This window comes from Bombina bombina, chromosome 1 (assembly GCF_027579735.1).
Source record: "Bombina bombina isolate aBomBom1 chromosome 1, aBomBom1.pri, whole genome shotgun sequence".
In the NCBI taxonomy this organism is placed as follows: Eukaryota; Metazoa; Chordata; class Amphibia; order Anura; family Bombinatoridae; genus Bombina; species Bombina bombina.
In genome coordinates, this window is record NC_069499.1 from 1,047,476,814 (window position 1) to 1,047,503,430 (window position 26,617).

Below are 26,617 nucleotides of genomic sequence, written 5' to 3' on the forward strand. Positions count from 1 at the left end.
AAAAGCTTTATAGAGATATACAGTATGTGTGCTGTTTAAATGGAATGGTATTTCAAACTGACGATTTTACATGTGAAGTTAGACCTGGGTATAGTCATCCATCTGCCTATTGAGATATTTATGCCTGTATCAATATCAAGGAATATTGTTTACGCCTTTATAAATAAAAAATAAAAAAGGGACATGAAACCCCCAAATTTTCTTTCATGATTTAGATTAAGCGTACAAAAATAATAAAAAAAAAGTCTCCAATTCCCTTTTATTATGAAATGCATTCTTGTTTCTTGAATAGCATACCTAGGTACGTGACCTAGGTACGTGATGTGCATATCTCGTGCAAACACTGCTAGTATCCATTCTTGCATTTTCCTGAGCATACCTACCAGCTGTTCAACAAATGATACCAAAAGAACAAGGTATATTTGAAAACAGAAACAAATTGTAAAGTTTTTTTTTTTTTGCACTGGGCAAATACACAGCAAACAGTAAGATGTATGTAGTTATGAAATCAATAAAATAAATGGATTGCAACTTCGTTAAAAGAAATAATTTAGTTTTTGTTAAAAGCTTTAGATTTTCTGCTCTCTATGGAAGTCTTACCTCATACTTTTCCATTATGTTAGTGTATGTTTGAAAGAGTAAAAATTGCCATGGATTATGTTCAGATTTAAATGTAGCACCAGGCAGGGAAACAAGTTACAGTAAAGCTATGAAAGTGTACAACAGAAACAGAAATATGCCACAGACTGCACAGCCACAGCGGTGACTGCCAAAGAAGGTGCTATGGAGCCTGAGGCTGAGATGATTTGTGAGCTTAAACTATGCCCATTCCTGAGGGAATGCACATTAAGTTCTGAGTCCAGAATATTTCCCTGCCATGGTCTGGAAGAAAGTAAGGCTGTGTAATAACTCATGTGAAGATTTGAAAAGAGCTCAGTGGGCAGGGTATTAATCCCTGGGATTGAGAGGTGAACCTCTAGAGGTGTTTGAAGCCTGTCAATCAACCTGGATCAATAATACAAGGCCATTAAGTCTACACTGCTAAAATGCTTCAGCCTCGCTCCAAAAAATTACCATCAGAAATAAATAATTCTGCAGCTAAACTCCATCAGACATTCTTTCTGCCTTGTGGGCTGGCAGCCAATCAAGGGACCGTTGATACACAGCTTTCACGATCTGGCAGATCCCATTATAAAAGACTAGATAGCGCAGCTGTGCCCACCTGAACTAGATGGGTAATCACTGTCTGGATTGCAATCCAAAAGGGAAATAAAAGCTGACACTGAATCTAAACAAAAGAACATCTCAAGTGATAAAATGGCATTGAATAGAAAGGCTGGTATTGTATTTTACTTCCTTTTAAGAGTGGGAAATATTCACAGCTTCCTACTATAATAACTTTTACAACACTGATCAGTCTGGCACCAAATTAGATAATCTGCTGGTTCAGCATATTCATTAGTGATGTGTTCTTGTATAATGAACAACAGGGTGTTTGTGACTTAGTGGCAAACGTCACTATGTTACACACAGTACATACAGTAGTAGATTTACAAAGTAAATGTAGTAAATGAGGTTGAAGAGATGAGTCCATCAAGTTCAACCTTCACAGATCCTTTTTGTTCCCTGTTTTTTTAATAAACATCCTGCCAAAGAAGGACGTTTCCAAAGTAATTATTGTTAATGTGTTGTTAATGAGTGATTTTGGAACAATTTCTTTTCATCTGACCTGACAGTAGACTCTGAATTCATATCATTAGTGGTGGACCTGACAAATGCAATGGATACATTTATACACAGGGAGAAGGTGACCTAGAGTAAGGCCTGCCCTTTGGGCAGGTGAAGAGGGGCTATGGCCTCAGGCCCTAACTTTGGGGGGTCCCGCATTGTCCTCAGGGGTGAGGGTATGAGAAGGTGCAATGTACATTTTGTATTTAGTTTATGCTGTCAGGAAGTGTAATAAATATTCTTTAAATAGTACATATAGTATGTTGTGGCAGCGGTGGGCCATACAACGGGTAAGGCATTCAGTTGGAAGGGAATAATGGGGCTGGAATAAGGGGCTCCACAAATAAGTCTTTCCCAGGGCCCCGCAAATACGGAGGGTGAACAAGCAAAACGGAATGATGTTTGATGGTGCTAGGCAGAATGTTTGCAGCTCAGATCTACTGTGTGGAATGAGAACTTGAATCAGAAAGGTATGCATGGAGGTGTTCAACAAATTAGAGAGTAAGTACCAGGCACAATTCAGAGACCACATAGTGTAGTGGGACAGCTAAAAACAAAATATTAGGTAGTATTCATAGTAGGATATGAAATCAATACTCAACATAAGGCATACAGATTGAGAGAAGTAATACTTATCTTGGCAACAATGGCATTTTGGCTGTAAGCAATTGCACTGTCCCATTGTCCAGGAACTTGACAAGAGTGAGGGACAATGCAGATGCATACCATCAGATTAGCAGGAATTGATATCATGGTATTAATAGGCATGGGTATGAAAGAGGACAAAAATCAATCAGTATAGCCATAATATGTCCAAGACTTAAAACATATAGAATCACTCTATTGCCATTGAAAAAACATTGTCGTTTGGAGAGATTAGCGCAGGGAAGAAGAAATATCAAGTTCAAGAAAAGGACTCCAGATTTTAAAGCTGGAAGTTTTATTTTTCAAGAGGAAATGAGTAGTAATGGAACCTAAAGGAGGATATAAGTTTTCCCAAAAGATGATGTATAGAAAGAAATAACCAAGGGACCCAAGACAGAGCCTTCTGGTATCCTACTGAGAAAGGCAAAGGTTCAGAAAAAATTCTCTTAAAGAAAACTCAAAATGATTAGTTTGAGAGCTATGAAGTGAAACCAGAGAGGAATGATGTAGGATTTGTAAGAGGAGAGGGTGATCAACTGTGTTTAAAGCAACAGATAGATTTAGAAGAAGAAGAAAGTAATTCCCTTGTTGCTTCTCATGTCAGAAAAAGCTATAAATGAGAACATCTTTGTCAAAGTACAGCTTTACATATTTACAGCTTTACAGTGGTAAACATTTTGTTCTGAAAAAAAGTATTTAATTTAGAGCACTGCACAGTAGATACTTCAGGAGGAATCATTACTGTCTGATATTTATTTTTCTGGATGGATACTGGAAAACTAAGACCTATAAGGGGCATAAAACCCAAATGTTTCTATCTTTCATGATTCTGGTAGAGCATGCAATTTTAAACAACTTTATTTCTATTATCAAATGTGCTTCATTCTCTTGGTATTTTTTATTGAATGAGCAGCAATGCACTATTGCAAGCTAAACATATCTAGTGAGCCAATCACAAGATATATATATATATATATATATATATATATATATATATAGTCACCACTAACCATTTAGCTCCCAGTAGTGCTTTTCTGCTCCTGAGCCTACCTAGGTATGCTTTTCAACAAAGGATACTAAAAGAACAAAGCAAATTGGATAATAGAAGTAAATTAAAAAGATTGAAATGTTATATGCTTGATCTGAATCATGCACCTTTAATGATTAACCCCATATTGCAGGTCTACGAGGCCTAAATGACCTAAGGGAGATTAAACCCTTCATGCTATTTCTGGTACCCAGAAACATTTTCTATCAAGTTCTGCATTGTTTAATTGATTTAATTAAATATGCCCACTAAACACTTAAGCTTGGTAAATAAATGTACATCTTAGTAGGGAAATGTATCCAGATGTGTTTGCGGTTAATCGTTACGTATTTGATGTATTTGGTATCCATGTATATTGTAGTAGAGCATAAAACTATGTAGATGTGTAGCTCTACAGCAGTACAGGCAACCGCACATTTAGGAGCTTAGCTCAGTATTTAGGAAGGCATCTTTTGTTTGTGTTATGTAGGCTATTTAACATCCAGGTAAGTATTATTATTTTCTTTTTAATTTATTTTAAAGTGCCAATATTATATGAAGTACATTAAATACATGGAACTGCGATAACACATTTATAAAAAAAAACATTTGCAAGATTAAAGATTGAGGCTGTGCCCTTGGGATACAGCAGTCATTTCAAGGAGAAAGGCTCAAGCATACAGTCTAAAAGCAACTTACTAACTAGGAAACAGAAATGTCTATTACATTACTGTTCTCATACCAGCCAATATATTTACAGTTGACTGTTAATTAAAAATGTGATCCAATAAAATGAACCAATTAAGGGTGCAGGAGGTGCTGGAAAGGGAAGGAAGAAAGTGGGCAGAACAAATCCCAGAAAACGGAATTTCAGTTTGATGAGGAAAGTGAACCTGGGTAATCTCTAAGTAAATCCTATTTATTCACCTTTGTAAGATGTATCTGAGTGTGTACTAAAGAAGATAAGTATACAATTTTCATCCAGCTTTGTATTTTATTAAATGCACATAAATGTCCTTTTTCAAAGTTGTTATATGACATTGTAAAATGTATAAAGATCAGTTTTTGACTGTGTAACTCAGTAACTTGGTATGCAGATTATATGGTGACTGTGTAACTCAGTAACTTGGTATGCAGATTATATGGTGACTGTGTAACTCAGTAACCTGATATGTAGATTATATGGTAACTGTGTAACTCAGTAACTTGTTATGTAGATTATATGGTGACTGTGTAACTCAGTAACTTGGTATGCAGATTATATGGTGACTGTGTAACTCAGTAACTTGATATGTAGATTATATGGTGACTGTGTAACTCAGTAACCTGATATGTAGATTATATGGCAACTGTGTAACTCAGTAATTTGTTATGTAGATTATATGGTGACTGTGTAACTCAGTAACTTGGTATGCAGATTATATGGTGACTGGGTAACTCAGTAACTTGATATGTAGATTATATGGTGACTGTGTAACTCAGTAACTTGATATGTAGATTATATGGTGACTGTGTAACTTAGTAACTTGATATGTAGATTATATGGTGACTGTGTAACTCAGTAACTTGATATGTAGATTATATGGTGACTGTGTAACTCAGTAACTTGATATGTAGATTATATGGTGACTGTGTAACTCAGTAACTTGATATGTAGATTATATGGTGACTGTGTAACTCAGTAACTTGGTATGTAGATTATATGGTGACTGTGTAACTCAGTAACTTGATATGTAGATTATATGGTGACTGTGTAACTCAGTAACTTGGTATGTAGATTATATGGTGATTGTGTAACTCAGTAACTTCGTATGAAGATTATATGGTGACTGTGTAACTCAGTAACTTGATATGTAGATTATATGGTGACTGTGTAACTCAGTAACTTGATATGTAGATTATATGCTGACTGTGTAACTCAGTAACTTGGTATGTAGATTATATGGTGACTGTGTAACTCAGTAACTTGGTATGTAGATTATATGGTGACTGTGTAACTCAGTAACTTGGTATGTAGGTTATATGGTGACTGTGTAACTCAGTAACTTCGTATGAAGATTATATGGTGATTGTGTAACTCAATATTTGGTTGCTTATCTCCGTGATCTATTATAAAACTTTGTTTCCATATGTAAGTAAGTGTCCATCAAGATGTGTAGGTTTATAAGTAAACTTGTACCTCAATATCCATGTGTGTATCTCAAAGATTAGTATATAACTTTTTAAAGCTATGTAAAATAAGTTTTTAGCTCTACATCATTGTGTGTTATATTGGAAGGGTCTGTAACTCGGTATCCAAGAGAATAGCTATACAGAAGAGCATGCAGTTCTGTATCCAAGAGTGAACCTATATAGGTCTGTTTCCAGATGTGTAGGTATACAGATGATTATGTAAATAATCTAGGAGTGAATCTCAGTAGCAGAGGATAGTTTTCTGTATTTTTATTTTTCAGCAGTATCCAGATACTTAGTTCACTAAGTGAGCATATAACTCAGTATCTAGGCTGTAAAGCAATGTGGGTGGTTGTGTAACTTGGTATGTGTATGTATACCCTTAGTTTGAGTCTCATTTGGCATACTAGTAACTAGGTATCCACCTGTATAGCATGTAGCTCAATATTATGTATTTTTCAGTAGGCCAGTATATAAGGTATGTAGTTATTTTGATAAGAATGTGGATAAGTATGCAGGTATATACATTAATTAGTGGATATGCAGCTGATCCCCTGTGGATATTATTTTGTAGATGACCAGCAAACTCTTGAGGTGCTCAGATCAGTGGATAACCATGTGTAGTCATTCTTTCTGATTTGCTTATGTCTATACTCACCAGTAGGATTTCAATAGTCCCCAGGATGTACATCGCTCCCGCAAATGTGGTTCCAAGATAGAAGCAAAGACCCACTGCTCCTCCAAATTCTGGGCCCAACGAACGAGAGATCATGTAATATGAGCCACCAGCTAAAGAGAGATAGAAGTCTCAGAAGCACAAAAGGTAACAGGCAAAGAAGAGTCTGATAAACACTGCACCTCATACCACTGCACTGCTTATTATACCACTGCACTGCTTGTTGTACTACTGCACTGTATATCAATGCACTGCATCCTAATTCCACCACATCTTGAACATAGGAGCTACTACTGCACTGCGTCTTGTACCTCAACAGTACGCCTTTTCCCATTGTTCAGTTTAATAGAAAAATACAATAAAATACAGATATCTAAATATGTATGAACTTCATTAGAATTCAGCATGTATATATCCAGTTCCTTCATATGTTATACCTCTCTTGCCTACATGTATCTGAAATGCACACCACCCCTTCCCCTCACATACTACCATCTATAGCTGACATAAATTCTACAACCTTCTACTCACACACACGGCTTCTGTACCTAGCAACATTAATTCTCCTGCCCACAACTTCTTCCTCCCACGCACTGCATCCAACTTTTTCATTTTTGCTTTACAATCTGAGTTCCCCCTACCTGGCACAACTCCGTTGGTAGCGATGGCGCTCATTGAGATAGCAGTCAGCATAGTCTGCAGAGCAAACACAGGGAGGCGCCATGAGCCTGTACCCAATGTATAATGGTAGGGGAGGTGATGACAGGAGCAGTGCATTATAAGGGGGAGGGGGGGGGAACATGAGACGCAATGCATCATGGGAGGATATTAGAAGCAGTGTACCATGGAAAGAAATTGTCTCAGGTACAGTGCGCGGGAGGGTGAAGATGTCAGACGCAGTGCAATATGAAGGAAATATTTTTGTTGCAGTGCATATTGGGAGTAAATGATATCAAACACATTGCACACTTAAAGGATATGATATCAGATGCAGTGCACACTCTGAGGATATGACATCAGATGCAGTGCACATTAAGAAGATGTAATATAAGATGCAGTGCACACTCAGAGATATGATATAAGATGCAGTGTACACTGGGACAATGTTGCCTGAGATGCAGTGCACACTCAGATAAGGTGACCTCAAGTGCAGTGCAAACTTAGACAAAATGAACTGATGAACAATGTACACTTAGAACATAGGATAACAGATGAAGTGTACACTCAGCCAATGTATTCTGAGATACAGTGCACACTAAGAAGTTGTGATATGAAATGCAATGCACACTCAGACAATGAGATCCCAGAAACATTGCAAACTGAAGATGTAAGCCAGGATACTGTGCATAGTTAGATTACATGGTCTGGGCCGGATTTCCCCAAAGAGACAATAAGGCTTAAGGATTTGCTGGCAGGGTTTTACTGGGCAGCTTTCAAAATGGCTTCTCTTTTAAATGTTTTATTTTCTCTATATTTCCATTCTCGCTGTCCCACCTTCTTTATTTCCATATTATCTTTTCTAACTCATTTTCTAATCCTATTAGTATCTCTTTTTCCAGGTTCCTTCCTCACTGCTTTTAACTACCTTTCTAAATTAAGATCTCTTTTTAGTCCTACTTCCTTTGGTCTTTCACAGTTCTGACCAATATCCCATCACCTTCCCATTTTTGTATTGCTCTCTTCTATTATTTTTTTTGTTTTGTTATTTTCTGCACATTACCTCTCACCAGCTCCCACACCAGCTACATACTACATTATGCTTTTACCTTTTCTCCATCAAAGCAATAGCATGTTCTAGCTATTAAATCCGGCCCTGGACATGATAATAATGAAGCAATGCATTTAATGAGGATCTAATATCAGACAGACTCAAATACAAGCAGCGGATGCAACATTCATTAAAACACAGTCAGTGGTCTTGATATCAGACACTATGACAACTAAACACAGCTGGGGATAGAAAAAAATCATCTGTAGTTAATGTACGTGATAGCAGTGTGTGAAATTATGACGCTGTTATATCTAATGCAATCAGATGATGTTATATATTATACAATAAATAAATACAGTCACATGGTGTGATGCTAGAGACATCCAGAAATGCAGTGTCAGAGAGTTTACCAGATAGTCTACATTTCAAACTTACTGCTAATTACAAATGTTCCCACTTGATGAAAACTGGTAAGTACGTCACCCATTATTCTAAACACACGGCACCTGAAGTCATTAAATGTGTTAAAGCTTTTTATATAATGAAATACTTCTCTATAAACCTGAATCCAGTCATTCAGTTGCATTTAATATCTGCAAAACTCTGTCACCATCAAAGCAGTATTATTGATAAAAATGCAAAACAAATTAACTTGCTAGTATTAAGAGTCAAGGGGGTTAAATGCAGATGAATATAAACACCTTAATCACAGTGTCCTCTACTGGTTTTTCTCCAAAATAAACACATCCTGGTATAAATTAACTTCTTACCTTCCAATATACACACCACATAACCTCTGTATACCAATTGCACCCTTCACCATGCAATTTCTATTCCCCAATTAATCTACTGTTAGGGGACCCTACACAAAGCACAATAGTAATTTCATACCTTAATACTTGTGATTCCATTGTTTCATCATTCTTGTGTAAAGCCACTGATTGTCATTTTCATCACAAACAAAATGGAGCTCTAACTTACTAAACTCACTAATTGAGGCCAACTTATTAAGGGTCGAATGGCCCTTAATGCACCTGTTTCCGCGCAAGCCTTCAGGCTCACCAGAAACAGGAGTTAAGAAGTAGCGGTTTTAAGACCACTCCTCCTTAACTCGTCCACCTACTCTGAGGAGCGGACAGCAATCAACCTGATCGGATAACCATTGGCCGCGAATCTGCAGGGGGCGACATTGCACAAGCAGTTCCTCAGAACTGCTTGTGCAATGATAAATGTCGACAGCGTATGTTGTCGGCATTTAGCGATGTCGAGCGGGCATGATCCGTTGGACTGTTTGTAAATCGGCCCCATTGTATTTACAACCTTTTCCAGACAGGGTTCCATGCAGCACTTTTTCTATTCTGAATTAGTTTAGTAATTAACCAATTATGGTTAAAAGGGGTTGACTACAGGCCTGATAATATAAAGCTCTCTGCTTAGACAAGATGACATAAAATGATCATTCAGCACTGCAAGATCGCTTGTGATATTCTAAAAAGGCAGATTATATTACATTTAAACTTTGCATTGCATTTTAATGAATATAGATTCTGTTTACAGTATTTAGGATTATGATTATAAAAATGTTGATTATGCTTTGATAGTTTCTGTTTAACTTTAACAAACTAGCGGCCAGATTATGAGTTTTGCGTTATGAGCTGTGCGGTTCTAACAAGCAATTTTTTCTCACTGCTCACTTACCTGCAGCGTTGGTATTACAGGTTTTTACAAACCCAGCGTTAAAAGGCAAGAAGTGAGCGTAGAGCAAAATTGAGCTCCATACCGCACTTCAATACGAGCGTTGCTTAAGTCAGCGGGGAGCTGGTCGTACGTGCTCGTGCACGATTTCCCCATAGACATCAATGGGAAGTCTAACACCTGCCAAAAAGCAGCGTAAAACTCAGTAACGCCGCCCCATTGATTCCTATGGGGACATAAAAGTTATGTTTACACCTATCACCCTAACATGAACCCCGAGTCTAAACACCCCTAATCTTACACTTATTAACCCCTAATCTGCCGCCCCCGACATCGCCAACACCTACATTATTCTTATTAACCCCTAATCTGCTGCCCCCAACATCGCTGACACCTACATTAGATTTATTAACCCCTAATCTCCCGCCCCCAATGTCGCCGCAACCTACCTACACTTATTAACCCCTAATCTGCTGCCCCCAACGTTACCGCCACTATATTAAATGTATTAACCCCTAATCTGCTGCCCCGGACACCGCCGCCACCTACATTATACTTATTAACCCCTAATCTGCTGCCCCCAACATCGCTGACACCTACATTAGATTTATTAACCCCTAATCTCCCGCCCCCAATGTCGCCGCAACCTACCTACACTTATTAACCCCTAATCTGCTGCCCCCAACGTTACCGCCACTATATTAAATGTATTAACCCCTAAATCTAAGTGTAACCCTAACACCCCCTAACTTAAATATAATTTAAATAAATCTAAATAAAATTACTACATTATACTTATTAACCCCTAATCTGCTGTCCCCGACATCGCCGCTACCTACCTACACTTATTAACCCCAAATCTGCTGCCCCCAATGTCGCCGCCACCTATATTACAGTTATTAACCCCTAATCTGCTGCCCCTAAAATCGCCGCCACCTACCTACACTTATTAACCCCTAATCTTCCGCCACCAACGTCCCCGCCAATATACTAAAGTTATTAACCCCTAGACCTAACCTTAAGTCTAACCCTAACCCTAACACCACTAACTTGAATATAATGAAAATAAATCTAAATAAAATTACTATCATTAACTAAATTATTCCTATTTAAAACTAAATACTTACCAATAAATAAACCCTAAGCTAGCTTCAATATAACTAATAGTTACATTGTATCTAGCTTAGGGTTTATTTTTATTTTACAGGCAAGTTTGTATTTATTGTAACTAGGTAGAATAGTTACTAAATAGTTATTAACTATTTAATAACTACCTAGCTAAAATAAATACAAATTTACCTGTAAAATAAACCTAACCTAAGTTACAATAACACCTAACACTACACTACAACTAAATAAATTAAATTAAATTAGCTAAATCACAAAAAAACACAAAATTACAGAAAATAAAAAAACAAATTACAGATCTTTAAACTAATTACACCTAATCTAATAGCCCTATCAAAATAAAAAAGCCCCCCCCCCAAAAAAAAAAAAACTAGCCTAAACTAAACTACCAATAGCCCTTAAAAGGGCCTTTTGCGGGGCATTGCCCCAAATAAATCAGCTTTTACCTGTAAAATAAATATAAAAACAACCCCCCCCCAACAGTAAAACCCACCACCCACACAACCAACCCCTCAAATAAAAGCTAAAAAACCTAAGCCCATTGCCCTGAAAAGGGCATTTGGATGGGCATTGCCCTTAAAAGGGCATTTAGCTCTTTTGCAAGCCCAAAGCCCTAACCTAAAAAAATAAACCCACCCAATACACCCTTAAAAAAATCCTAACACTAACCCCCGAAGATTCACTTACCGGGAGAAGTCTTCATCCAAGTGGCAAGATGTCCTCAAGGAAGCCGGCAGAAGTGGTCCTCCAGACGGGCAGAAGTGGTCCTCCAGACGGGTAGAAGTCTTCATAGAGACGGCATCTTCTATCTTCATCCTTCCGACGTGGAGCGGCTCCATCTTCAAGACATCCGGCACGTAGAATCCTCTTCAAACGACGTCTTCTTCGGAATGAATATCACTTTAAGTGACGTCATCCAAGATGGCGTCCCTTAGATTCCGATTGGCTGATAGAATTCTATTAGCCAATTGGAATTAAGGTAGAAAAATCCTATTGGCTGATGCACAGCCAATCGGAATCTAAGGGACGCCATCTTGGATTACGTTACTTAAAGTGATATTCATTCTGAAAAAGACGTCGTTTGAAGAGGATTCTCCACAACAGATGTCTTGAAGATGGAGTCGCTCCACGTCAGAAGGATAAAGATAGAAAATGCCGTCTGTATGAAGACTTCTGCCCATCTGGAGGACCACTTCTGCCCATCTGGAGGACCACTTCTGCCGGCTTCCTTGAGGACATCTTTCCGCTTGGATGAAGATTTCTCCTGGTAAGTGAATCTTCAGGGGTTAGTGTTAGAATTTTTTTAAGGGTGTATTGGGTGGGTTTATTTTTTAGGTTAGGGCTTTGGGCCTGCAATAGAGCTAAATGTCCTTTTAAGGGCAATGCCCATCCAAATGCCCTTTTCAGGGCAATGGGGAGCTTAGTTTTTTTTTGTTAGGCTTTTATTTGGGGGGTTGGTAGTTGATAGTTTAGTTTAGGCTAGTGTTTTTTATTTATTTTGTGGGGGCTTTTTTTATTTTGATAAGGCTATTAGATTAGGTGTAATTAGTTTAAATATCTTGTAATTTGTTTTTTATTTTCTGTAATTTAGTGTTTGTTTGTTTTTTGTGATTTAGCTGATTTAATTTATTTAATTGTTTTTACTTTAGTTAATGTATTTCATTGTAGTGTAGTGTTAGGTGTTAGTGTAACTTAGGTTAGGTTTTATTTTACTGGTGGTGTGGGTAGTGGGTTTTACTGTTGGGGGAGTTGTTTGTATTTTTTTTTTACAGGTAAAAGAGCTGATTTCTTTGGGGCAATGCCCCTCAAAAGGCCCTTTTAAGGGCTATTGATAGTTTAGTTTAGGCTAGGGTTTTTTTTTTATTTTGGGGGGGCTTTTTTATTTTGATAGGGCTATTAGATTAGGTATAATTAGTTTAACGATCTTGTAATTTGTTTTTTATTTTCTGTAATTTAGTGTTTGTTTGTTTTTGTTATTTAGCTGATTTAATTTATTTAATTGTATTTACTTTAGTTAATTTATTTAATTGTAGTGTAGCGTTAGATGTTAGTGTAACTTAGGTTAGGTTTTATTTTACTGGTCAATTTGTATTTATTTTAGCTAGGTAGTTATTAAATAGTTAATAACTATTTAATAACTATTCTACCTAGTTAAAATAAATACAATCTTGCCTGTAAAATAAAAATAAACCCTAAGCTAGATACAATGTAACTATTAGTTATATTGTAGCTAGCTTAGGGTTTATTTTATTGGTAAGTATTTAGTTTTAAATAGGAATAATTTAGTTAATTATAGTAATTTTATTTAGATTTATTTAAATTATATTTAAGTTAGTGGGTGTTAGGGTTAGACTTAGATTTAGGGGTTAATACATTTAATATAGTGGCAGCGACGTTGGGGATGGCAGATTAGGGGTTAATAAATGTAGGTAGGTGGTGGCGATGTTGGGGGCAGCATATTAGGGGTTAATAAATATAATGTAGGTTGCGGTGATGTCCGGAGCGGAAGATTAGGGGTTAATAAGTATAATGTAGGTGGCGGCGATGTTAGCGGCAACAGATTAGGGGTTAATAATATTTAACTAGTGTTTGCGAGACGGGAGTACAACGGTTTAGGGGTTAATATGTTTATTCTAGTGGCGGTGATGTCCAGAGTGGCAGATTAGGGGTTACAATTTTTATTTTAGTGTTTGCAATGCGGGAGGGCCTCAGTTTAGGGGTTAATAGGTAGTTTATGGGTGTTAGTGTACTTTTTAGCACTTTAGTTATGAGTTTTATGCTGACTTTAGAATGCGTTACGAATCTTGGAGGTAGAGGGTGTACCGTTCACTTTTTGGCCTCCCAGGACAGACTCGTAATACCGGCGCTATGGAAGTCCCATAGAAAAAAGGGTTTACGAAGTTTACGTAAGTCGGTTTGCGGTAAGGCCAAAAATGTGTGCGGTGCCCCTAAACCTGCAAGACTCGTAATAGCAGCGGTAGTGAAAAAGCAGCTTCTTCAGCTTAACACAAAACTCGGAATCTAGCCGTAGGTTTATACTTTTTTTATTTACTTAGCTTCATTTTCCCAGAGAGCTTCATTACTTTCTATGGCCCGATGATCAAATATTCTCTAGCTTGGAGAAAAAGATATAGTGCAGATTTCAAAGGGGCTGAACTCACAGAATTCTATGTTTATAACGAATTGTACATAGAATCTAATGTTTATAGGAATCTAATGTTTATATGTCCTATAAACATTAGATTCTATGTACAATTCGTTATAAACATAGGTTTTCTGGTTAACCCCTGATTGTTTATGATGTTTTTTCTGAGATTTATAGTATAGGGAAAGAATTAGGTCTCAGTGCACTTTAAATGTTTTAGATTTTGCTGTCTTTAGTGGTGACTGAAATTGACAGATAAGATATTGCTATATACTGAAGTGTATTTTGGGAACTTATTATTAATAAATTTTTGAAAGTCTCTTATGTGTGCCGTTTATTTATCCCTTGCTGTTCTAGGGTAATCTTATATACCCTGGTATTTTTTTTATCTTTATTATATATTGTATATATATATATATGTGCATTGGAGCCCTTTGCCGTTAAGTAGATGAAAACATGTAAAAGCATATTTATGTAATATTCATATTTAATAAATAATTTAACATTGTATTTACTGTAAATTATATATGTAGAAATATTTATCTATGAGTAAATAAAACATTTTGTTATGTGAAGAACATTTGAATGTTAGCGCACATGAGAGTATGCGATCGTGTTTGCGCAAGACTGGGTTTTTCCCCCCACTTTTTTTTCTCCATTGACTTTTAAGGGGGAATGCGTGAACACACACATGATATTTTTACTTTGGCTTTTTGTGCTTGTTGGGTTAGCGCGTGAGCAAAAACAATTTACTTTTAACTCATAATACGAGTGTAACCCAACATGCACAAAAAGCTTACTTCTAGCACAATTAAATGATATTCAAATCTTTATTATAACAATCACATCTTCATTATTAAGTATGATCAACATTTCTGTCCCAAGAGTGGACTTTTCCACGTTTCTGTCTTTCAAGAGTGGACCTTTTTTATAGAGCAACATATGTTCATCTTAAATCAGCATCTATACCGACTTCATAATAATTTAAGTTGAACATATGTTGGTCTTAAAAAAGATCCACTCTTGGGGCAAAAACATTGACTATACTTAATAATGAAGATGTGATTGTGATAATAAAGATTTGAAGATTATTTAAAATTTGACAAGTCCTGTGAGTCCTTCGCTTTATGAAGTAACTGTCAGCTATGTTACAAGTTTGTGCGTTCGTCTTTTAACACTGGAAATATGGTCATTTCAGCGTTAAAACAGCACCGCAGCCATTACAAGTCTTGTCGGTATAGCTGTACCGCAAGCCTTTTAGCCTGTAACGCAACGTCAGTACCGCACTCTTAAAAATGAAGTTTTTAATTGGATTCTCATAGCGCTGGTATTAGGAGTTTTGCGTTCTGGCTAAAAAACGGCCTTACAGCCTAAAACGACAAGATCTGTACCGCCATCTAAAGTCAGTAGTTATGATTTTTATGCTGCAAATCTGTAACATAAAACTCATAACTAAACTGCTACAAAGTTCACTAAACAACCATAAAGATTAACCCTCCCGCAATGCAAACACTATATTAAAGTTATTAACCCCTAATCTGCCGCTCCCAATATCACCGCCACTAAATTTTTTATTAACCCCTATTCCGCCGCTCCCCGACATCGTCACCACTATAATAAAATTATTAACCCCTAAACCGCCGCCCTCCCACATTGCAAACATTATTTAAATATAATTAACCCCTAATCTGCCGTCCGCCCACATCGCCCCCACTATACTAAAGTTATCAAGCCCTACACTGCCGCCTACAATATAATAAACCTATTAACCCCTAAACTGCAAGCCCCCACAACGAAATAAACTAATTTAAACTATTAACCTCTAAACTGAAAGCCCCCAGAGTATCCTAACACTAATCTAAAAATTACAAACTATCTAATGACAAAAAATAACAAACACTAAAGTAAGAAAAATAACAAACAAAATTATCAAAAATAAACTACCAATGACCCTTAAAAGGAGCTTTTGTAGGGCATTGCCCTAAGTTAAACAGCTCATTTACCTGTAAAAAAAAATACAAAGACACCCCCAACAGTAAAACCCACCACTCAACCAACCCACCAAAAAAAACCCAAAAAAACCTAAATCTAACAAAAACCTAAGCTACCCATTGCCCTGAAAAGGGCATTTGGATGGGTATTGCCCTTAAAAGGGCATTTAGCTATTTTACATGCCCAAACCCTAAATTTAAAAAAAAAAAAAAAAAAAACCCTTAAAAAAACCTAACACTAACCCCGAGAAGTCTTCATCCAGGTGGCCTCTTTGATCTTCATCCAGGCGGCATCTTCTATCTTGATCCCGGCGGTGTGGAGCGGGTCCATCCTAAAGACATCCGGCACGGAGCATCCTCTTCATACAGTCGCCGCTGTACACTGAATCTTCAATGCAAGGTACGCGATCCAAAATGGCATCCCTTGCATTCCTTTTGGCCGAAAAATTTGAATCAGCCAATAGGAATTAGAGCTGCTAAAGTCCTATTGGCTGTTCAAATCAGCCAATAGGATTTAAGCAGCTCTAATTCTATTGGATGATGAATCAGCCAATAGAATGAGAGCTGCTTAAATCCTATTGGCTGTTAGGGGGTGTTTTTTTTGTAGCAAAAGAGCTGTTTAACCTCTTAAGGGCCCTTGGCAGTTTATTTTAGATTAGGCTTTTTTATTTTGGGGTGTTTTTTTTTAAAGGGTATTAGAATATGAATAATTTTTATTTTTTTGGATAATTTTGATTTAGTTTTTTTTGTAACTGTAGTTTTTTTTATTTTTTGTAGTGGTAGGTCTTTAATTTTTTTTAATTTTAGGTTTTAGAGTAAGGTAGCTTAGGTTTTATTTCACAGGTAAGTTTGTATTTATTTTAACTAGGTAGTTATTAAATAGTTAATAACTATTTACTAACTAGTCTACCTAGTTAAAATAAATACAAACTTACAAAATTTAAACCTAAGCTAGCTACAATATAACTATGTATTAGTTATATTGTAACTAGCTTAGGTTTTATTTCACATGTAAGTATTTAGTTTTAAATTTAGTTAATAATTGTATGTTTAATTTAGCTATATTTTAAAGTTAGGGGGTGTTAGGGTTTGGGTTACGTTAGGGTTACAATAGGGTTAGGTTTAGGGGTTAATATAGTTTAATTTAGGTTGTTGCAATGTGGGGGCTGGCGGTTTAGGGGTTAAAAGGTTTATTTAGTTAATAATTGTAAGTTTAATTTAGCTCTGTTTTAATTATGTTAAAGTTAGGGGGGTTATGGTTACATTAGGGTTAGGGTTACATTAGGGTTGGGGTTAATAGTTTAATTTAGGTTGTTGCGATGTGGGGGCTGGCATTTTAGGGGTTAATATTTTTTTGTGGTAGTGATGTGGGAGGCTAGAGGTTTAGGGGTTAATAGCTTTATTTAGTCTCGGTGATGTCGGGAAGCGGTGGAATAGAGGTTAATAGATTTATTATAGTGTGGGCGATGTTGGGGTGCAGCGGAATAGGGGTTAATAACTTTAGTATAGTGACAGTGATATCAGCAGTGGCAGATTAGGGGTTAATACCTTTATTTAGGTGGCGGCGATATCGGGAGTGGCAGATTAGGGGTTAATAACTGTAGGCAGGCGTCGGCGATGTTGGGGCAGCAGATAAGGGATGTTTAGACGTTTGGTTTATGTGAGGGTGTAAGGTTTAGACTGTATTTTATTTTCCCCATAGACATCAATGGGGCTGCGTTACGGAGCTTTTCTTCCCGCGATCGCAGTTGTTAGGCTTTTTTTTGACCCGCTCTCCCCATTGATGTCTATGGGGAAAGTGTGCACGAGCACGTCAAATCAGTGCTTGTTTTTGGTGTGGTATGTAGCTCAACGCAACCATATCGCCCGCACAAGCCTGTTTTTTTAAAAAGTCTTTTGTTTTGTTTGTTAATTTCCCTATAGCGCTCAAAACCCGTAATCTAGGCGTCTGTTATTTATCTATTTGTATGAATGCACCCAGGCATGTGTGTAGATATCAAGGAGTGCAGGGACTATTCTCCTATTCTTGATATATATATATAAAACAAAAAGTCCAAATCACCAACCTTGAATGCCAGATTCAATACAAAAAAGATTCTTTATTCCAAAAAGATAATAAAAACATGTGCTGAATAGCATAAAAGAATTATACAGTAGCATAGGAAGTGAAGCCGTGCTCCTAGCGGACATTTTTCGTGCCCAATGCACTTGTTCACTGTATAAAGGAGTCACAGCCTTTTCCTGCTTTTATTCACTTAATTGTCAAAGGTACATACCCTTTTTCGTAGAAATTATCCTATACTAACAATATACATAATGGGAGAACGTTGATATATCTACCTACAGAGTACAAATTCATAATATATGAAATACACAGGGTGTATGTCATGTCATATCATTTCACTTTATCTTTATTTTTATTATTATTAAGTCATAATTAACCATGAAAGAGAAAAAACAAAAATATAACATATATACTGTATATACATCCTTGTACTGTATAACATAACACTCCTTAGTTTTTACAGCAATTGTATATGTATAGGCTGTCAACTTAATACCCTTAACCTGTGTATTTTTTTCAGTTACTTCATATATTAGATTTCTCTGTATCCATCTGTAACGGATTCTTTAGATGAAACTATTTAAAAAAAAAAAATTATGTTCTACATTTGTTTGCTAGTGTCATTAAGTTATTAATTTACCTTGGACATATTAGAGTTTACAGATTGACTGTTTCTTAGATGTTAGAATTATATGTATATTAGCCTTATTAAGATATCATTATGTATCATAATTATTTTAATTTGTACACAGTTTCTACTATGAGATTATACATATAAGTATATGTCTTTTCTGAAGTTTAGACCAAAGGGGATAGATGTATTTAACGTAAAACTCCAAAAGACCTCCCTTAAACTCAGTTTATTTTCTGTGTTGCCCCCTCTTCTCCAACATGAATGATCAATTCCTTGCACTCTTAACATGGCCAAATCAGAGTTGTGAAATTCTCTGAAATGTTTCGCTATGGGGTGGTCGATTCAGGGTCCTCAATTGACCTTATGTGTTGGAATATCCTGTCCTTAAATTGTCTTTTAGTTCTTACTACATATTCTTTGGAACAACCCCTAGATGTAAGTAAATATATTACATTTGTTGTTGCGCAGTTAATATGAAAATTAATTTTATGTGTGCAGTTTGTACTGTTGGAGTTGAAATTAATTCCCTCTACTACATGGTGACAGGTTTTGCATATATTAAAAACCCTTACGTGATTTTAACCAACATGTATTAGTTATTCTCAGGAGATCTGAAGGAGATACATAATTCCCTATAGGTTTTCCTTTTCTTGAGATGAAATCACATCCTTCTTGTACTATTTTCTTCATTATAGGATCAGCATGCAAGATTGGAACACATTCCCTAATTATCTTACATATACTGTACTTCCATATTGTTCACAATAGGTAGTTATGAAGCTAGGTTTTTGTTTCTTATTTCTTCTTGCCATCTTGGGTCGGTATTTCAACAGGTCTTCTCTTGGAATCTGATCTACTTCTATTCTCGTTTTTTCTATAGTTTCATCATTATAGCCTCTTTCTTTTAGGTGTTCTGTCATGATTTTAGCTTGTCCTAAATAGCTTTCCTGGTTCATGCAATTTCTTTTGGCCCTTATAAATTGACCTTTTGGAATGCCTTGTAGTGTATGTCGAGGATGACATGAATTATATTCCAATATTGTATTCCCAGCTGTGGGTTTTCTGTATAAATTGGTCTCAATAATTCCTCTCTCATTATTACTAGAAAGTACAATATCAAGGAAATGAATTTGGTTCGGATTACTTTCTCCTGTAAACGTTATACCACAGTTATTCCTATTTAGATAATTGCAGAACTCCCCAGTGGTTTCTTCGTCACAGTCCATAACACAAATCAAGTCGTCTATATATTGTGCATATAGAACTATATTGTCTCGATAGGGGTTTCCATCTCCATAGACGTGGGACTACTCCCACCATCCCATTAAGAGATTAAAGTAACAGGGGGCAAATTTTGCCCCCATAGCAGTTCCACGTCTCTGAAGAAAGAAATCCCCATTGAGCATAAAAAAATTGTGTGTAAGAAGATAATCAATAGTTGCTGAATCTCTCCAAAAGCAATTCTATAGCTACCATACCTTTCTCATGTAAAATTGATGTATAAAGTGCTGTAACATCAATCGCTAAAAATCTAAAAGTAGGTTTCCATTTAATGTTATTTAATTTTGACAATAGGGATATGGTATCCTGAATGAAGGTGGGTAATGTTTTTACAAATTACTGTAGGAAGTGATCTATTAGGTCTGATAATGGCTCATTTATGGAATCTATTCTTGCAATTATTGGGTGGCCCAGAGGATTTTGTTGGGTCTTAGTGAATTTTAGGGAAATAATGATATATTGGTATTACTGGATGATCAGGAATTATACTTTCTTCCATTGATTGACTTATCACATTATTATATCTCACAAATTTGATGATGTCATTTAGTATATTCTTAAATTGAATTGTGGGATTCTCTTTAAGTTTAATATACACATCTCTGTCATTCAACTGACGTTGAGTTTCTCTTACATATGCCTCCCTGTCTAGAATAACCATGTTTCCCCTTTGTCTGAAGGTCTTATTACAATCCTTCTGTCTTGATTAAGTTTATTTAGAGCCCCTCTTCTTCTTTGTTAGATTGTCCTTTCTGTTATTTTTAAGATTAGTACTAAGTTTTCTTAATTTATCCTCTACGACTTTTTGAAAAACCTCTACTGCATTAGACCTAGAGTGCACGGGATAAAAGTTACTTTTCTTACATTCACCAAAATCTATATCTGATTCAGTAACTAATCCCTCATCCAGACTATTATTTTCACTGAGCAAATCTTGTAACTTTATGATGGAACACATTTCTGAAAAAGGGAGTGATTTTGTGTGATCAGATATTTCTTCTTCTAAGTTTTCTGCGTTCTGTTTCATGTCAGCATCAATGAAATGTTTTCTCAAAACCAATTTGCGAACAAACTTGCTCACATCTAGGATGGTATTAAATAAATTGAAATGCTGAGATGGAACAAAGCCCAGACCTTTTGACAATATAGTATTTCTATTTCTGTTAGCTCTACACTAGACAGATTTAAGACATTCCTATTGTCCTTTAAGCATATTTTTTTTGGTAGCCCTGCAATCTCGTCACATAGGCGATATCGGGAGCGGCAGATTAGGGGTTAATACCTTTATTTAGGTGGCGGCGATATCGGTAGTGGCAGATTAGAGGTTAATATATAATATATTTCTCTGGAACCCAAAATGATGCAGCCCTTACTATTTTACTATTTTATATGTAATTTGAGGTCTCATTGCCCTTGGGGTCTTTAAAGTCTGAAGGCATGTATGGTAGTATGAGTTAATAGATAAGGTTGGGAGTCACTCATAGGTTGTGCTAAGACATCTAGACAATTCCTGGGTTAATTTAATATAATAATCAAAATAATCAAAATAGTAATTGCTCCGGACAACACAATTTAAATCTATTATCTATTATGCTCCTGTCCATGGACCTCTGAGGGAATAGTAGGATCCACAAAGTACTTGCAATACAACTAGCACCTAGAATAAGGGTAGTAAAATAAATGACTGGAGGTCATTTGGCTTTTATTTTGTTTGCAACTAATTAATTATATACACTACAGTATATCTAATGCAATAAATCACAGAGTCAGCAAATGTTGTCATATGCAGTCATATAATTATATAATATAAAGTCAGGATGCAATATCAGACACAAGCAAAATATGCAATGCTAGACACATGTGATGTAATATCAAATACAATCAGGTTATATGATCTCAAACACAACCAGAGGATGGGATAACAACCAAAATACATTGATGTTATGTTAAATGCAATAATATCAAACAAAAGTACATTGTGAGGGGATAGTATAAAGGAGCATGTTGTATGTTTATGATACATCAATTATAGGTTGACACTGAGATGTATTATGATGCAATGCATGATGGGACCAATATTGTGCAGCGCATCATGAGACTGTTTTACCTTTATGTAACATTAAGAAAAATCCATTTGTTTAGTTTACAAAGTGGAAAATATCACATTTAGAACAATGAAGTGAAGAGGAACATTTAGAAAAATCAAGATGATGGGGAAACAGCAGGAAATAATTAGAAAACAGATGTTTGTGAAAGAATAGATTGGCAAAGGAGGATAGGAAATGAGGAGGGGGCTGGGAAAAACATAGTAATAAAAAGATGATGTAAGTGATATAGTAAGTAGTAGAAGAGGAGGAACAAGAAGCATGGACAATCAATATGGATTCAAGTGTATGAAACAGAAAGAATATTACATTTCTTCAGTTCACATAAACTCATACAATTCTAATTCAATTGAACCTTTAATAATTGAATTGTAAGCCTGTTCCTTCATCTGCCTAATTCCAAATGATTCAGCACTAGTGTAAGGGGTCCATTTATCATTGTGCGGACGGACACAATGCGTACCGTGTCCGCCGCACATCGATAAATGCTGTCGGCATTTATCATTGCACCAGCAGTTCTTATGAACTGCTGGTGTAATGCTGCCCCCTGCAGATTCGTGGCCAATCAGCCGCTAGCAGGGGGTGTCAATCAGCCCAATCATACATGATCGGGCGGATTGCTATACAACGCCTCAGAGGTGGCGTATGAGATTCCAGCGAGCCTGAAGGCTCGCACGGAAACAAGGGGAACAGGGGCCATTCGGCCCTTGTTAAATAGACCCCTAAAAGTGCAAGCTGCAAGGCTTCACACTTAAGTCAAAATATATCTCAAAAATCCAAAGTGCAACAGCACTAATGTAATAAAGAATTTTATTCCAAAACGTATTTTATTTGTTTTACTTTTTTCCACTATTTTTTTTTATTAATTTAGTACTGCTGCACTTTGGATTTATTCCTATATCTACATAAGACAGGACATTTCATCAATGGAATAATTCAACTGAGCCTGTAGTGCCAAGGACTAAGTTCTGTCATCTTTGTGATAAGCTAGTGTTGAATATATTGAACTTATATTTAGTGACCCCAATAGTGTACTATGTAAGGTTGTGTTGCTTTAGTACTGTACTATGTATGGTTGTGTTGCCTTAGTACTGTACTATGTATGGTTACATTGTTTTAGTACTGCACTATGTATGGTGCTATTGTCTTAGTATTGCACTATGTATGGTTCCAATATTGTCTTAGCACTGCACTATGTATGGTTCTATTGTCTTAGTACTGCACTATGTATGGTTATGTTATCTTAGTACTGCACTATGTATGGTTATATTGTCTTAGTACTGCACTATGTATGGTTCTATTGTCTTAGCACTGCACTATGTATGGTTCTTTTGTCTTAGTACTGCACTATGTATGGTTCTGTTGTCTTAGTACTGCACTATGTATGGTTATGTTATCTTAGTACAGTATTATGTATGGTTATATTATCTAAGTACTGCACTATGTGTGGTTCTATTGTCTTAGTACTGCCCTATGTATGGTTCTGTTGTCTTAGTACTGGACTATGTATGGTTCTGTTGTCTTAGTACTGTACTATGTATGGTTCTGTTGTCTTAGTACTGCACTATGTATAGTTTTATTGTCTTAGTACTGCACTATGTATGGTTCTGTTGTCTTAGTACTGCACTTAGTACTGCACTATGTTTGATTCTGTTGCCTTAGTACTGCACTATGTATGGTTCTGTTGTCTTAGTACTGCACTATGTATGGTTCTATTGTCTTAACTATGCACTATGTATGGTTACATTGTCTTAGTACTGCACTATATATGATTCTGATTTCTTAGTACTGCACTGTGTATGGTTCTGTTGTCTTAGTACTGCACTGTGTGTGATTATGTTGTCTTAGTAATACATATGGATGGTTCTATTGTCTTAGTACTGCACTTTGGATATTTATTTTGCCTCATGGTTTTATAGATATATCTCTATTTTCTTAATGTTGTTCCCAAATTACCCTAGACTTCCTAGTATTTTTCTTTTGCATGGTATTACACCAAAACAGATATTTCCTTCTAAAGTATCACTGCCCTTAATCTAAAACGATCCTGGGGTTATTTATATTTTGATTCCCATCTTGCTGTGGCCCAGTGATTTCCCAAGACTGTACTCACACAGGAGCAACACATCAGTACCATCAGGAAAGACTCCAGGACACCACCAACTCCAACAACCCAAGTGAGTCGCAGAAAGAGGATTACTCCAAAAATGTTCTGCAGACAAGGGAGGTACACACCCATAAAGGTGCCCATCCGAGGAGCCTGAAACAAGATAAACATATGTTATTCTTACTAGACAGCCTAAAACAAGATAAACATACGTTATTCTTACTAGAGAGCCTGAAACAAGATAAGCATATGTTATTCTTACTAGAGAGCATGAAACAAGATAAACATATGTTATTCTTACTAGAGAGCCTGAAACAAGATACACATACGTTATTCTTACAAGAGAGCCTGAAACAAGATAAACATACAATATTCTTACTAGAGAGCCTGAAACAAGATAAGCATATGTTATTCTTACTAGAGAGCATGAAACAAGATAAACATATGTTATTCTTACTAGAGAGCCTGAAACAAGATACACATACGTTATTCTTACAAGAGAGCCTGAAACAAGATAAACATACGTTATTCTTACTAGAGAGCCTGAAACAAGATAAGCATATGTTATTCTTACTAGAGAGCCTGAAACAAGATACACATACAATATTCTTACAAGAGAGCCTGAAACAAGATAAACATACAATATTCTTACTAGAGAGCCTGAAACAAGATAAACATACATTATTCTTACTAGAGAGCCTGAAACAAGATAAACATACGTTATTCTTACTAGAAAGACTGAAACAAGATAAACATATGTTATTCTTACTAGAGAGCATGAATCAAGATAAACATACAATATTCTTACTAGAGAGACTGAAACAAGATAAAAGTAAGTTATTTTTACTAGAGAGCATGAATCAAGATAAACAAGCAATATTCTTACTAGAGAGCCTGAAACAAGATAAACATACATTATTCTTACTAGAAAGACTGAAACAAGATAAACATACGTTATTCTTACTAGAAAGACTGAAACAAGATAAACATACGTTATTCTTACTAGAGAGCCTGAAACAAGATAAACATCCAAGAGACATGAGTATTGTTTTTTTAGAAACTTCAAACTTCAAATAAAAATACAGGTGAATAAGAAGAGGGAGAACCTGTTCATTTATGGTAACACTCTATTGTATAATAATACAGACAGAAGCAGATTATGAGTGGCACAGTTGCACTCAAGCAAAAAGAGCTGTATTGCAGGTGGAGTATCAGGTAAGGCACTCGTATTAAAAATTTAAAGTAAACACATAAGCGCAATTGCGATTTACGCTAGAATGATTACCGTTTCTTCAGAGGTTTGGTTAACTGTTTTGCAAAACAAAAAAGTATCACATATAACATCAAAAATACATTTAAAAGTACAGTTACAAGCATAATAACTCTATCTAGTAAATTATTTTTAAAAAATTGCACAAAAAAGTTATAAGGGCTCAAAGACATGAGGGGGTAGATTTATTATGCAGTGGATGCTGCATTCTACGCCCATCGTTCAAGTTCGGCTGAAACGGAAGTTAAGAAGCAGCGGTTGTAAGACCGCTACTCCTTAACTTCTCCGTCGCTTTTTAGGTGGCGGACTGAAATCATCCCTCCCTGCTAGCAGCCTATTGGCCGCAAGTGAGCAGGGGGCGGCATTGCACGAGCATTTCACTAGAAATGCTTGTGCAATGTTAAATGCCGACAGCGTATGGTATTTAGCGAGGTAGAGTGGACATGATTCGCTACAGCAAATCATGTCCGCTCGACTATAAATAAATCTACCCCAAGGCCTCATGTGTTAGAAAAAAAAGTCAGGCAAATGGCTTTAATATAGAGATACATACATATATATGTCTAAATATGTATATGTATTTATGTATATATTTATATATGTTTAGATATGTGTACATATGTATTATTTACAGATATATATATATATATATATATATATATATATATATATATATATATAAATAATCCAGTCAAATGCACTCTCAGGTCTTTTCAATGGGTTCTTTAATGGAACGTTTTCGGGGTTCACAACCCCTTCATCAGCATAAACCAATAACCAAATATCACACAATTTATAGTGTATCAAAACAGTGTCTCACCAAACAAATTTGCTTCCAAAAGTGCGCCAAAATACCAAGTGTGGAATGCATCTTGCGTTCCACCGTGATCATGTCAACCGGAAGAGATGTCACTTCCGGTTTCGCGACATGATAGAAACATATGTACATTGCTTTGTATTGCAATTAATAACAAGTTACAATGTACTGATAAGTGATAAGATAAGAGAGTTTTTTCAAAACTCCACATCTAGTTCAACCAAGACACAGGTAGAACTTCAATGTAAAACCCCCAGCTCTTTTGAACCAACAAATAGCAGTCCGAGTACCAAAACTTTTATGAGACTGGTCACCCAAGACCTTGAGACAGCTAGACAACAGTCCCTTTGGACACATAATATGTCCAGGGAAGAAAGACAGGCGATAAAGACCCTGCAGGAAGACTCAAGTATAGTCATT

The 26,617-nt window shown here is 36.2% G+C and overlaps 1 protein-coding gene across 1 annotated transcript in view; it reads right to left on the reverse strand.

The window, feature by feature from the left end:
• The window catches only part of SLC12A5 (solute carrier family 12 member 5), a 417,734-nt gene that overhangs the window by 228,831 nt on the left and 162,286 nt on the right, over positions 1 to 26,617 (reverse strand). Inside the window, exons 4-6 of the mRNA XM_053721935.1 lie at positions 24,117 to 24,263; positions 6,890 to 6,944; positions 6,231 to 6,361 (exon numbers count right to left, since the gene is read on the reverse strand). Of these exons, the coding sequence (XP_053577910.1) occupies positions 6,231 to 6,361; positions 6,890 to 6,944; positions 24,117 to 24,263 (333 nt within the window). The remainder of the gene's footprint in view (positions 1 to 6,230; positions 6,362 to 6,889; positions 6,945 to 24,116; positions 24,264 to 26,617) is intronic.